At 34.5% G+C, this 14,854-nt stretch overlaps 1 protein-coding gene across 4 annotated transcripts in view; it reads right to left on the reverse strand.

Annotated features, from left to right (window-relative positions):
- LOC113045152 (transcription factor E2-alpha-like) overlaps positions 1 to 14,854 on the reverse strand; it is a 35,380-nt gene that overhangs the window by 2,897 nt on the left and 17,629 nt on the right. The window contains exons 9-18 of one of the 4 annotated variants that reach the window (XR_003275960.1): positions 14,094 to 14,190; positions 12,602 to 12,702; positions 10,982 to 11,126; positions 10,826 to 10,884; positions 10,163 to 10,241; positions 9,980 to 10,056; positions 9,019 to 9,183; positions 7,489 to 7,600; positions 6,956 to 7,091; positions 186 to 408 (exon numbers count right to left, since the gene is read on the reverse strand). Coding sequence is in view for 3 of the 4 variants with exons in the window: in XM_026205348.1 (XP_026061133.1) it covers positions 5,683 to 5,921; positions 6,956 to 7,091; positions 7,489 to 7,600; positions 9,019 to 9,183; positions 9,980 to 10,056; positions 10,163 to 10,241; positions 10,826 to 10,884; positions 10,982 to 11,126; positions 12,602 to 12,702; positions 14,094 to 14,190 (1,210 nt within the window). In the remaining variant the exon portion in view is untranslated. Of the gene's footprint in view, positions 1 to 178; positions 409 to 5,682; positions 5,922 to 6,955; positions 7,092 to 7,488; positions 7,601 to 9,018; positions 9,184 to 9,979; positions 10,057 to 10,162; positions 10,242 to 10,825; positions 10,885 to 10,981; positions 11,127 to 12,601; positions 12,703 to 14,093; positions 14,191 to 14,854 lie in introns of all 4 variants that reach the window. The other 3 variants (XM_026205350.1, XM_026205349.1, XM_026205348.1) reach the window with 3 other exon arrangements.

Below are 14,854 nucleotides of genomic sequence, written 5' to 3' on the forward strand. Positions count from 1 at the left end.
CAGCAGCAGAAGAAGAAGAAGAAGAAGAAGAAGAAGAAGAAGAAGAAGAGAGGAAAGAGACACGGCTCTCAGCAGAAGAAGCATGTGTGTGTGTGTGTGTGTGTGTGTGTGTGTGTGTGTGTGTGTGTGTCTGCTGGCTCTGGGCAGGACGGTGGCGGCTCACAGGGGTTGGTCCTACCTCGCACCTGTCTCTCCAGGCCCAGGATGACCTGCACGGCCTGCTGGAGGATGAGGAGTTTAGTCTGAGCCTTGTCGCTCTTCAGGTGCAGCTGCACCATGCGGCCGAGCTCCCTGAAGGCTTCGTTAATGTCGCGCACACGCACCCGCTCACGAGCGTTATTAGCCATGCGCCGCTCGCGCTCGCGCTGCTCCTTCTCCTCCAGCGTCAGACACTCCTCCGACACGCTGCTAACAGGAGCAACCGCCGCTCGTTAGTCATTAGCCTCTCGTTAATCCATTACTACATCAACCGTCTCGGCTTCATCAGGTTTGAAAGAACCTTACTAATCAACTACTAAAGACTACAGAAGAAAGGGTTAATTGCAATTTGTTTAAAAATAGTTATTTAGTGTATATGTATATATGTGTTTGTGTGTGTGTGTGTGTTTGTGTGTGTTTAAACAAAAAATGATTTATATAGTAATAAAAAATATTTATTTAGTTATTGTATTACATAGGCAATTTCTTTAATTCATTATACTTTGATATATGCAAGTATACAATTTCTGTAATTAATTGATGTTAAAGTATTACATATATAATTTTATAATTCACTATATATATATATATATATATATATATATATATATATATATAAACTTTATATACTTTATTATATTAATTATTTTTAAAGTAATAAATCTAATATTTTTCATATTATAATGTATTACTATCATGAATACATAACATTATTTTTTTGCATTATAAATATATTATAATTTTCCTAAACTTTAGTAAAAAACTATAATTAAAAAAATAATTTTACATTGTAATTACCATTTTAAATGCATTTTTTTTTTTACATATATTTAAAAATGTTCAAATATTACCTAATTAAAACATGGAAATAAATATTATATTAAATATTTTATATATATATAAAAAATATTTAATATAATATTTATTTCAATCAAGAAAATTTATCCAATTTTAAAATGTTCTAAAAGGTCCCTGCAAAACCCTCTTTACATGTTAAACAATACAAAGATATTTAAGATGATTTCAAAAGCAGAAACAAATGCTGCATTTTAAACTCCATACCAACTTGAAGTGGTCTGAACCGACTAAACCAATTAAAACTGCACTGATTCCAGTTAAACGAGGATTGCAGAGAGGGATCCAGTGGAGATGCGGAGAGAAGAGCGGGACGCGGCCGATCCAGAGCATCTTTATTACATCGTGACCGGACTCGTTATTTCAAAGCTACGCATTAAGAGTCAGTGGCGTTCAGGAGGCCTGTGGGATCTGCCGCTGAGCGAAAGAGCGCAAGACGAGAGGACAGCAAGATGAGAGAGATGCACCGTCTGCCAAGAACCGAACAGAAACACACACTGCCACTGAGAGAGCCAGACAGAAGACAGGATGAGGTGAATGCGACTGTCTCATCCTAAACACATCCCGCTGCTGAGATGCATTTATGATGCAGCATGAGAATAAAAACCACTGCGGCCATCTGCAAAGAAAACGGCTGAAGAACAGATGGAGAGATGGGTAAAAAGAAAAACAACCTGGCAAACAGAGGGTTAAACATGACATGCAAGCGTTAATCAGACCATTAGAGTCTGAAGCGAGTAAAACGTTAAGAAGGAAACACAAAAGAAGGAGTCTGTCTCTTCTAATCTGCGGGATTAATGCGGATGGGAGGGGGGCGGGGCTACAGACATGCAACAGTCAAACTGGAGAAAAGAGAAAACCATGAGGTGTATGAACGTAGATTTAAAAAGGATTGAACAGCTAGAAAGAAAAATAGAAGCATCGATGATGTCCACTGTGGAAATCAGGATGGTTGCATGCATTAAGTCTTAAAGGACTAATCAAAATGCCATTATTTACTCATTACTCAATTAGGAACAGATGGTGCCAAACTGCAAAGATGACAAAAAAAGCACCATAAAGCAGTCCATACGACTAGGGCACTACATTTCAAGTCTTCTGAATTCAAATTAACATGTTCTACGAGAAAAACGACTGAAATGTAACACTTTATTCACTGAAAATCTATTTTGTTCATGTGTTTATTGATACTTGTCATGCCAAGACGCATTTGGGATGTTACTCTTAACTAATACTTAAACCATTAAAAACATTTTTTTAACTATTGAAATTGTATTAAAGTTAAATTTAAGTTGAAAAAGTTAAATACAATATTTATGCTTGTAGTAAAAGCCAACAATACATTGTATGGGTCAAAATGATACATTTTTCTTTCATGAAAAAAATATAATTAGGATATTAAGTAAAGATCATGTTCCATGAAGATATTTTGTAAATTTCTTACCATAAATATATCAAAACTTAATTTTTAAGTAGTAATATGCATTGCTTAGAACTTCATTTGAACAACTTTAAAGATGATTTTCACAATATTTAGATTTTTTTGCATCTTCAGATTACAGATTTTCAAATAGTTGTATCTCCAGGCAAATATTTTCCCATCCTAACAAACCACACATCAATGGAAAACTTAATTATTCAGCTTTCAGATAATATTTAAGTTGCAAATTCAATTTGGCGTCAGGGCTGACGGTACGAGTGAGATCTCTGATTGGCAAATGAGTCACTGTCCCAGAATTAAAGCAAAAACTAGTAAGTAGATGAAGGCAGCAGAGAAAAAAGCCTGTTCTAATTTTACGTGATCTTTCCGAAGCATTCCAATATGCAAATATATTTTATAACATGACCCGCTTAAAATGAAGAACATAATTGATATTAAAAATGGAAAGCCAGCGCTGCTTTGTTTACAATTCGTATATGTGCATATATTTTGGTTTCTCCTAATAATTGATGAATATATATTATTCATAGCTGCTGATATAGTTAGCTATTTCCTCTCATACAAGCGCAGAACGCATGTGTTGGTTTGCAGTTGGCTGTAGTCTATAGGGCTGTCAAAATGGCTGAAAAAGTAAACTAATTTGCTACTTAAATATTATGAATTTTTTTAATTTTATTCAAATTTCAGTTGGGGAGTTGGGGGTAAAAGTTTTTGGCTTCTCTCCTGAGGCAACAAGAGTAAGCATCAGGTAAAATATTACTATTACACGTTTATTTAAAACAATAAAATAACATGACTAATTGTGAAAAAAGTGCCATATAAAATTAAGTGGCTTAAACAATTAGAAACAAAACAGAATCATGTATGTATGTATAGTTTAATACAAAGGACTGGAAACCAATTACAAAGTACTTTCATCATTTAAAAACATGAGATTGCAATGGGATAGGAAAAGCCGCCATAAAGTCTTGAGACACGTTTTAAAAAGTTGAACTTACACTAATTTTACATTGTTTTCTAAACATGCGGCTCTCTTGTGCGAGACACGAGCGTAACAGTGAATAGATGTCCCTATAGAAAAAGCGCCACATTGTGTCTTCAAATGGATAGGCAAAAAAAATACAATAATTTAAAATGCAATGACACTTACATCATCATTGTATCTTTTATGCTACTGATAAGGCTGCCTGATAAACACCTAAAATTCAAATTCAACATTTTTACATTTAAATGTGGTCTTTTATTTTAAATTCGATGAATATTCGAAATTCCTTTTTTTTTTTGGAAAGCCCTAGTAATCGACAACACGTGAGACAACAACACCGCTGGATTTTGTCGCCGCTAGCTCTTTGAAGTTGGCTTTAAAGTCATGTCTGTTTCCGAAACAAAACATAAGACTTGAGAAGAAGGAATATGGTGCACAAGAGGGTTGGGATACTTTCATGATGCTTTTTTTTTTTTGGGTTGACAGCGGTTTTACATTTACTCTAGCATCCTTCAAAATGTTCCTAGAGTTAGTAAATTACAATTTACATTTATACCTTTAACTATTCCATCTAGCTTTAAGCTGAGTTTGTTAGTTGCATGAATCTTGCAAGCAGGTGAGATGAACAGAAAACAGGAAGAGACAAGTGCTAAACATGAAACGACAGACAGAAACACATGCACAGTTACAGAAAGTGCAGACAGTCCCACAATCACCCTAAACAGACACCTGTGTGGGCCGCGAGGAGACAGCAGGCTACATAATGCATCTCGAAAGATTTACCACCAAGATTAATAACTTACATCTTTTAATTTTATATATTTACACTTTAATAACTTAAGAGACTATTAAAAGGAAACATTCTTGAGTTTAATGCAACTCGGCTGGTTGCCAAATGTTGCTGGGCTGTTTCTAGGGCTTATTTTAAGGCAAGACACCACATGTGAAAAGTGTAAAACATATAATAGATTTTACCATACTCTCCCAGTTAATTAATTACAAAGTTTTCAGAAAATATGTGTTTAAATACGCAAATGAGGCATTATCTAATTAAAGATGCACTAATCTGCATACATTTTTCTTAACATTGGATAAAATCAGGTTCAAAATACTTATTTGATTGTCAACACATTACAGCTAAAGGTTTATACAGAGGGGATTTTTTTTTCTCTTCATAAATTCGAAAATACTGTCATTACATTTTCATCATGTTTGTAGGGATAAAATGTTCTACAAATCAGTGTGAATGATTTATGAGCAAACCCTTCAGTGAAAGCCTTCATAAAATAGATATAAATAAAACCCTAAGTTTTGGTGTTTGTAAGTTCCCCTGAAGTGGAGAAAAAACTCTTAAAGCCATTACAAATATACATTTTTGCCATGTTTTTAGGAATAAATTGTTATATAAATCAGTTTGAATGATATATGGATAAACCCCTCAGTAAAAACCTTAAGAATAAAGTTAGGAATAAACCCCTAAGTTTTGGTGTATGTAAGTGTTGCTAAAGTAGAGGAAAAACTCTTAAAGCCTTTAAATATTAGCATTTTTGCCATGTTTTAGGAATAAAATGTTATAAAAACCAATGGGAATGATATATAAACAAACGCCTCAGTAAAAACCTTCAGAATATAGAAGGGAATAAAACTGTAAATTTTGGTATTTGTAAGTGCTCCTGAAGTGGAGAAAAAAACCCTCAAAGCCAATAAAAATAATGATTTTCGCCATGTTTTTAGGATTAAATTGTTATATAAATCAGTGTAAATGATATATGTACAAACCCCTCAGTATAAACCTTCAGAATACAGTTAGGAATAAACCCCTAAGTTTTGGTGTATGTAAGTGTTGCTCAAATGGAGAAAAAACCTTTACAAATATGTTTTGTAATTAAAATCTATAGAATCAAATAAGTAAAAGTTTAATAAAATCAACACACAAAAGTGTATTTTACATGTTTTCATTCCACTAGTTAGAAAATGGCCCAAAAGCTCAAAACTAACAATTGAATTTTTGCTTGAAGTGTCTTGCCTTAAAATAATTTAACTTGTATTGAACCCTAGATGCATATGCATTAATCCATCATGCATTTAATATTTCCAAACAACAAATCCGTCCACCTCCCCTTGCACCCACTCAGGTGTCCCAACCACAGACGAATCTCTGCGGTGTCTGAGAACTAATCGGAGGTCAGCCACACACACTGACCTCGCACTTGCTGCTCCAGGTTGAGAATAACATTTACGGCCTGGTGAAGGACGAGCAGTTTGGTCTGAGGTTTCTCATTGTTCATGTGCAGCTGGCACATGCGGCCCAACTCTTTGAAGGCCTCGTTGATGTCGCGAACGCGCAAACGCTCACGGGCGTTATTGGCCACGCGCCGCTCTTTCTCCCGCTCCGCTTTCACCTCAATCGGCAAGTCCTCATCATCTTCTTCATCATCTTGACTTCATGGGTCAGAGGAACAAAGGGGTGAGAGGGGTTACAGGCAAAACAATCAGGGCACACTCACAGGGAACGACGTGTACCTTACGTCAAGGTTTTAAAATAGACCAATCAGAAGGTGCTGGAGTTGGGAATGTCGAGTATATTGAGTGTGTTCTGATGCAACTTAACTGGCAATAAAAAGTTTGGAATAATCATGACTTCTTAATGTTTTTAAAAGAAGAAGCTGCTTCTGCTCACCAAGGCTGCATTCATTTGACTAAAAATACAGTAAAATCAGTAATATTGTGAAATATTATTGCAATATAAGTGTTTTTTATTTGAAATATGGTAAAATGTCATTTATTGCTGTGATCAAAGCTGAATTTTCATCATTCAGTGTCACATGATCTTTCAGAAATCATTGTAATATGTTGATTTGCTGCTCAAGAAACATGTTGAAAATGTTTATGCTGCTTATTTTTGTAGAAATCATAATATTCTATCATTCAATAGTTTGAAATTTAGGAAATGTATATTAATACTTTTATAGACTTAAGCGAGTGAAATTGAAAACATTAATAATGTTACAAAAGATTTTTTTTTTTATATAAATGCTGTTGTTTTGAACTTTTTATTCATCTGTGAATCTTGAAAAATAAAATGTATCACGGTTTCCACAAAAATACTGCGCAGCATGAGTGTTTTCAACATTGATAATTATCAGAAATGTTTCGCGTCGCAGAAAATTTAGCATATTAAAATGATTTCTGAAGGTCTTGTGACACTGAAGACTGGAGAAAAATCACAGAAATAAATTAGTTTAACATTCACATTTAGTCATTTTGCAGACACTTATCCAAAGCGACTTACAATTGGGGAATACATAAAATTCACACTGAAAAGTTATATTTATATTTCACAATATTACTTTTTTTCGGTCAAAAATGCAGCCTTGGTAAGAAAAAAAAAAATCATAATTATTCCACAATTTTGACCAGTACTCTATATGAATTTCTTCTGGGATTAAATGATGGTTTGCAGGGCATGCAAATACCTCGATCGTGTGCGGCTTTTCCCATCTTTCTTCTCATCCTCTGATTTATCTGCAATAGACAGGTTCTCATCGTCTTCCTTATCTTCCCGCTTTATATCCGAGCTAGATGAGTGAGAGGAGTGAGGCATAGAAAGACCTAACAGACAAAAACAAGAAGAGATTAAACGCTGATCACACTGTGCGATAACAGCACTCTGAAATCATGTAATTCTTCAAAGGTGATGTGTTTTGATTTCTGGATGTTAAAATTAGACTCATAAATGCTGAACATTTATGCATTTGGCAGATGTTTCATTCCAAATCAACTTGCATTGCATTCAAGGTATGCATTTTATCGGTTCATGCATTTCATGAGAACCGAATCTATGAACTTGATGTTTCTAGCACCAAGTTTGAGCTACCGAAACACTTTATATATCAGAAAAGCATGCAAGATACAAAAAACGTTTTGCATGCATGTCTGCTAAAAAAAGATCTGCACGGAGCACATTTATGAATCTCAATTTAATTCAAACTCAAAGAGCAGCACTGACTGGTAAAGGTGTCGGACTGGGAAGTGGGCGGGGCCTGATGGGGGGCGTGGTGTCCCTGCAGCGGAGCACTGGACTGTGGTAAACCTGCGGCATCATCACTGTGATTTGACATCTAGAGGAAAGAGCAAGAGTTAATAGTAATATACACTCATCTGCCTTCTCACTCCACATGAGCTTCCCTAAGAGTCACTTTACCAGCATTCAACCATTTCATTTAAGAAAACCATCATCACATACAGCAAGAATCTCAAAGCTTTTTACAACAACATGCCAAAATAAAACTACAGTTTAATTACTATTGTACAGTGGAATGTACTTCTCAAAGTACTACACAATTGTAATACCATTTATTCAAACATATTTAAGGGATATCACACCATTTGTTTGACCATGTTATGATTTAAACCGTAAAAGTATGTTATTTGCCCAAGAAAAGAATGAAATCATTACATTTTCATTTGATACAATTTTTAAAGACATTGCATTTAACTGTTTACCAATTTTGCTTTAGTTTTTTCTTAATTTTTAAAGTTTTAGTATTTCAATTGATTAAACATCCTTTTTAGATTATAAAAAATGTATAAATTGTCAAAACGGATTGGCAACATTTTATTTAGTTTTGACGCCAGTGAATTTGATGAACAAAATGTAGCGAAATGTCTATTTATTTAATTTTTACTTTTTTATTACTTCAAATGTAACAAACTATTAGACTGTTAATCACATTCATCTGATTACCACCGTTGATAAATTTGTATTAAATCATAAAACACAATCCAGAAAAATTTTAACTGACAACACTGAAAAAATAACGCTTGTTTTCTTAATGGTGGTTACATTTTAATAATGAATAAGGAAGTCTAATTATCGGAATTCATATAACTACTTTGAACCATTTCCACATTCTTTTTCTTGTGCAAAAAACTTTATTAACATAAGTAAGCCTCAAGGAACATATTAAAGAGGTCATCAGATGCCCATTTTCCACAAGTTGATATGATTCTTTAGGAACTTAATGAAAAGTCTTAGTTTGGTAAAACTTTTCTCAAAGGTAGTGTAAAAAAATTTTTTTTAACCGTGTCAAAATTTGTTTTTTTTCCAGAGCAAGCCGTTTTGTAGCATGTTCCTTGAAATGTTAATGAGCTCCGCTGACTCCGCCCCTCTCTTCTGAGTGACTGTTAACTTTAGCCGCATTCATCGTGAAACTTGCTAGTTAGCACATTATAAGGAAAGGCGATTTGCAAAGATTGATAATAAACCTTACACTCCTTCTGTAGGCGAAGCTTGATGACAAATGATTCGTGCAAACAAACACATTTATGTAGATCAGAGGATGCTTTCCCTTCAGAAACAAACACAATCCACTGCGTCTCCTCAGGAATAAATGAAGACTGCTGAGTTCATTACTACATCTAACAGAAGATTTGTGTCTACATCTGCTCCAGCGGTGAAGCAATGGAGGACTGATGACATTAAAAAATCCATGTCAGGAACAAATAAAGCAGATTACACAGGGCCCTAAACACTCACCAGTCCTGGCAGACGGCTGGAGAGCCCGAAGGCCTGACTGATGGAGCCCAGGGCCGCTGCTCCGGCCGAATGTCCCGCTGCGCTCAGTAAACTCTGCATGTCTGCACCCACCGCATAATGACTCAACACTTGCAGCGCTTCACCCAGACGGTCATCCATCTTACTCTGCAAAAACACACATCACTCGAGCTGCCCAAACAGTTCATCAAATGCACAGCAAGACAGTTTGCTGGAGGTTTGGCAATGAACGTTAATTCTGTGAGCCTTAAAGATGAAAATAGGAGGGACAAAAAGTTAATTCTAACTATTTCTTCTCTTAAATGTAGAACACACTTATCCATATTTCTATAAATATAGTTCAGTCATTAATACCCATCAAAACATTTTAATTTTGCTGCTCATGAGTGTTATTTTAATATCACTGAGATAGTATCATGAAACAGTTTTCATCTTTATATTTTACGTTTTCATTCAAAATGTAAAGTATAATTTTTTTTTTGTCATTTCTTTTAATAAATGATCTATATAATTTTTATAAAATTTCTTGTTAATTTTGCCAAAATAAAAAAAAGCTATATCAGTTAACATTTATTTTATTTCAAGTAACAAATGTTTTTATAATGGATTTTATTTTTAACTATAAAACCTGGTTCAGAACAACAAAATGATTCAACACATTGAACTTTAAAAAAAAAGACCATGACAAAATTTGAAAGTATTGTTTATATTATTACCGCGGATGGAAATTTGTGCATTCTGAAACCATAAAGTGAAAGTTATATATGTATAACCTATATAATTTATAATGCCTATATATAATAAACTTCCTATATGTGGACATCAAATATTGATCATGAATATTATTATGTTTGTAGAATTACTATCCATGCATATTTCATATGTAGCACAGCTCACAGTAAAATCTCCAGTTTAAAAATTTAGTTTCTGCAAAGGAACGTACCAGCGCCTGCAGTCCGGGCTCGAACCCCGGAGACGACGCGGGCTGAGACGAGCCTTTGGGCCACTGAGACGCAGAAGCTGAAAACACAAACACAGCGGTCAGTAAAGCCCTGTGTGTGGAACAATCCCACAGCAGATGGCACTACAGAGACGTTTACAACACAACAACCTTCAGGAAACCCACCAGCAACATTCGAAGGAGAGCCCACAGGAGTGGAGGGACTCGGAGAGTAACTGCTGCTGTTATTATCAGAGGGATAGATCTACAAATCACAAGAGACACTATTCAGACAGAGTTATATATATATGGGCTTTACGATCCATCATCCAGAGTTGATCATGCCGAGTTATAGACACTGAAGTGCCTTGAAAAGAATTGAACCACACCAAATGTTTCATTCTTTTCATAAAAAAATACCTGAAATCAGTCCTGGAGCAATCCAGAAAAGAAACGTGTCGAAAGTCACATGTCTCATGAGTTTATATTTTAAATCTGAAGAAAATACCATGAAGAATGAGATTCCTGCAAATGTTTTTGTGGATGGTCTCATTCAGTTTCTGGCACTGTATTACTACAAAGACGCAGTTTTTTATAAAGATTTTTGATAATGGATCTAAACAATAACCCTCCCTGAAGAAATGAGATGATTACAACTGTTTAACTGGACTAAAACCTTGCTAACTAAACTGGGATTCACATCTGTGGATGCATTTGTATCTGGTATGCACGCATCATCATGCATGTTTTGATGTGTCCTGCTTAAACAAATTTAGCAAATGCATTCCTTATAATCGTTCCAATCACCAGGAGTTTATCACCACACTTAATAGTAAGTGACAGACTCACCGAAGCGAGCGCTTTCCCGATCTCGGCGCCAGAGCTGCCCGTGTTTCCAGCTCTGCTGACTGTGAACAGAGAATGAAGCGGTGTTTACAGGAGAACTGAAACGAGAGCAGGTCGTTTCTCTATGGTTTGTGGTCACGTCAGGGTGGAGAGTGTTACCCATGATGCTGTCGGAGCCGCTGAGGGGCGGCGTGTGGTTGGGAACGCCGTATCCAGCCGAGGCCGGGTGGAAGCTGGTGGGTAAGTTGACCTCGCTCCCGTGCAGAGGGTAGTTCTGCGGCGACAGGGGCAAAGGCTGACGCTTCTGCGGGACACACACACACATAATTATTCACGAGCATGAGGCAGACATGGTATGGTCTCTATCATGCAGCTCTGGGGCGGCCCAAAAGCAATTGAGACGCTGAAAAAGAGCAGGTTCAACATCAGGAATGTTCGATTGCTTTTCCACATGAAGGTCTGCGGTAATCGAATGCATTTCTTCTGTGGTCTCTGGCTCATCAGAAAGGGAAAAAACATCTGGATGAGGTCATCAGGAGCTATTTTTTAACCAAATGAATCTGAGCTCATGATGATCAGACACAACTAAGATTTTAATAATGAAACGTCTGATCTCCAACCGCCTGTGTGTGTGCATATATATATATATATATATATATAATTTGATATTAGGGAATACTGTAAATTTATTTATACATTTTTACAAATATATACACGTATATATAAACCCACACATACACACTGAGAATTTATTTTCAAACATAATTTATATTAAATCGAAAAATAAATATTTATATATTTTTTAATAAATAACTTTGACAAGAGTGACCTGAGAAAAGTTAAATATGACACACTAAAAAAGTTAGCCATTTTTCTATATTTAAATAAAATTTTATAATGTATAATTTATATTTTTTTTAAAAAGTAAATAAAAATATATTATTAAAGTATATTCATTTTTATAACTAAATAGCTAAGTCTCGGAAGAGTTGCCATAAATGACAATTTAGCCATTTAATATATCATTTTTATATTTAGATACAAGTTATGAATTTAAAAAAATGTAAACATTTAAATACAGATTGTTAGTATATTTAAACATTTTTTACCCAAAATTAATCATTTTGAGACCCATCAATACTGAGAGACCTATGAGACACCATAAATGTGACAATATTATACATTTAGCCATTAAAATATATTTGTATGTATTTATAATTTGTATTTAAAAATAAATAGGCAATATATGTCAATATATGTGACCCTGCAGCACAGAAGAAGTCATAAAGTAACAAAGGTATATTAGTATCAAACAACAATACATTGTATGAGTCACAATTATACATTTCTCTTTTAAGCCCAAAATCATTAGGATATTAAGTAAAGATCATGCTTCATGAAGATATTTTGTATAGTTCCTAACATAAATATATCAATTAATTTTTTATTAGTAATATGCATTGCTAAGAATTCATTTGAACAACTTTAAAGATGATTTTCTCAACATTTAGATGTTTTTTGCACCCTCAGATTTTCATATAGTTGTATCTCTGCCAAATATTGTCCTCCTAACAAACCACACATCAATGGAGAGATGATTTATTCTGCTTCAGATGTTGTATAAACCTCATTGACCCTCATGTGACCTTAGGTTTTGTGCTCAAGGGTCACATATTAGAAATGGTTCCGTTTGAATCCATAATAAGATTATTGATTGATTTTTCGTTTGAGAAACCAAATCCACTTCAGCTGCAGAAGGACTGTGGGCGCTGGGCTCACCTGTGTGTTTATGGAGGGGAACGGAGCCGGCTGAGCGATGTGAGGAGAGTTACTCATGACCGGAGGATAACCAGACTGTCCCCAGTGATCCGGAAGCCCATCTGAGAAACCAAAACAACACCAAACACTCATCAAAACATGCGATCCAAAGAAACCAGCCTGAAGATTAACTGTAGAATTATTGCAAAAGCATCTGAAATGCCTATATCTACACTTTTGCCTTGGGGTTTTTCATTTTCTTGGTTTGATTGATTGATTGATTGGATATAGGGTTAAAAGTTTATTAAAAAAATATTCCATTAAAACTAAAAAAAGGATAATTATATTTATAATCCATTTTTCGTTAATTTAAATGGAATTAAAAAAAGTTTAATACAAAATATGTGCGACAATGCCGTTTTTAAAAAGGCAGAAAAATGCTTTTAAATGCAAAATGTCACATTAATTATTTTAGGTGATGCAATGCAAACAGGGATGTAATTTCACTCAACTCCATTCACAATTTTTTTTTTTACAAAATTAGACTTAAGACAATTATAAATTAAACGTGTCCTTTTATCATTGCATGGATAAAATGCTGCATGTTTCTTTGTGAAATATAACACTATTAATAATAATAATATACTAATATAGTACTTGCATGTTATTGCTCTTTTGTTGGTTTTGATTGCTTCTATTGTCCTAATTTGTAATCACTTTGGATAAACAAAATTTAAATATAAACGTAAATAACAATTAAATTACATTAAATACAATTTTAAAACAAGCCCTAGATCAAAAAAAAGAAAAAGTTACTCAAATAAAAGAAATCTCTTCATATAAACAAATGAAGGCTTTGTCGGTGCTCTTTCCATTTACAATTAGAGACAACCATTGCATTTTAATCATGCATGAGCAACATGAGCAGTTTTAATCTAAATTAGATTGTAGAATTACCCAATTTAAAGCAAAAACAGAATGGTTTGACTTCAGGTTTGTGATACTATATATAAAAATATCTTTATGAAACAGAAACCGCAGACGAGCTGAACGAGACGCAGATCCACTCTCAGCCAGCAGGCGGAGCTTAAAGCGTTTCCTTGGTTACTGATGTAAACAAAGCACTTATGAACACCGCAGTAGGCGGAGCTTAAAGCGTTTCCTTGGTTACTGATGTAAACAAAGCACTTATGAACACCGCAGTAGGCGGAGCTTTAAGCGTTTCCTTGGTTACTGATGTAAACAAAGCACTGCTGCACTTATGAACTTTAATATGCGTTATACAGAGATAAAATGAAAAGAAAAAATATAATCTAAACTTTTTAAAGACAGTTAATTCCCCTCGGACACGCATTCATGTAAACTCCAGCACCTAATTGAATGGTCACATTTTAATTGATTTTCAACTGGCTCGTGGTTAATCGTTACATCCCTTAATGCAAAGTTACCAATATTACTAATAGAACCAACAAATCAGACAGAAAGCAGCCATCAGCATGTCCTGCGCACGTACCTGGCCAGAAAGAGCCTGGATAAAGGTTTGCAGCTTTGGATCCGGGGTATCCGGAGCCGTCAGGGTTATAGTCCTCGCCGGTGGAACCGGGATAAACCTGCCACACAGAACACACCACACTAAAGTCATGTGATCGTCCAGAAGACGCGGTTCTGCTTTAGCCGCAGTATGTGTGCATGTGCAATAAATTAGGAAACATTCATCAGAAAACGAACCCTGACTCAAGGGAAAGTCCAAAATAACACACCGACGACCACAACATACAGCAGACAAGAGGAACCGCAAGCAGTGCCCAAAATAACTGACATTTCAATGACGACTTACCACAAATTTGGCCTTTTACATATTTTGATACATACTAATACTAATATATATTTACTATAGAATAAAAAAAACTAATAACATATATATATTTAAACATTTTCCGGTCAAGAAGCTGTACTACAAAATTTTATTTATATTTATAGCTACCATTTCATTAAAATACTTATTTCTATATAACTTTATTTGTGTTGTTTAGTCTCCATTTCTTTTGTCATATATACAAAATACATTTTTTTTTATAAAATGGTAAAAAATTACCTTTTTTTGAACATGACACACAATGTAAAATTAATAATGTAATAATCTTTATTTAATATATATTTTAATAAAATACCAACTTAAGTTACAATTATATATGCATTTTATTTATACATTTATATAAACATATTTATGCAACAATTTTGTAAATAAAAATGGTAAATTTTAAAAAACAAAAT

The sequence above is a fragment of the Carassius auratus genome, chromosome 27 (assembly GCF_003368295.1).
Source record: "Carassius auratus strain Wakin chromosome 27, ASM336829v1, whole genome shotgun sequence".
Lineage (NCBI taxonomy): Eukaryota > Metazoa > Chordata > Actinopteri > Cypriniformes > Cyprinidae > Carassius > Carassius auratus.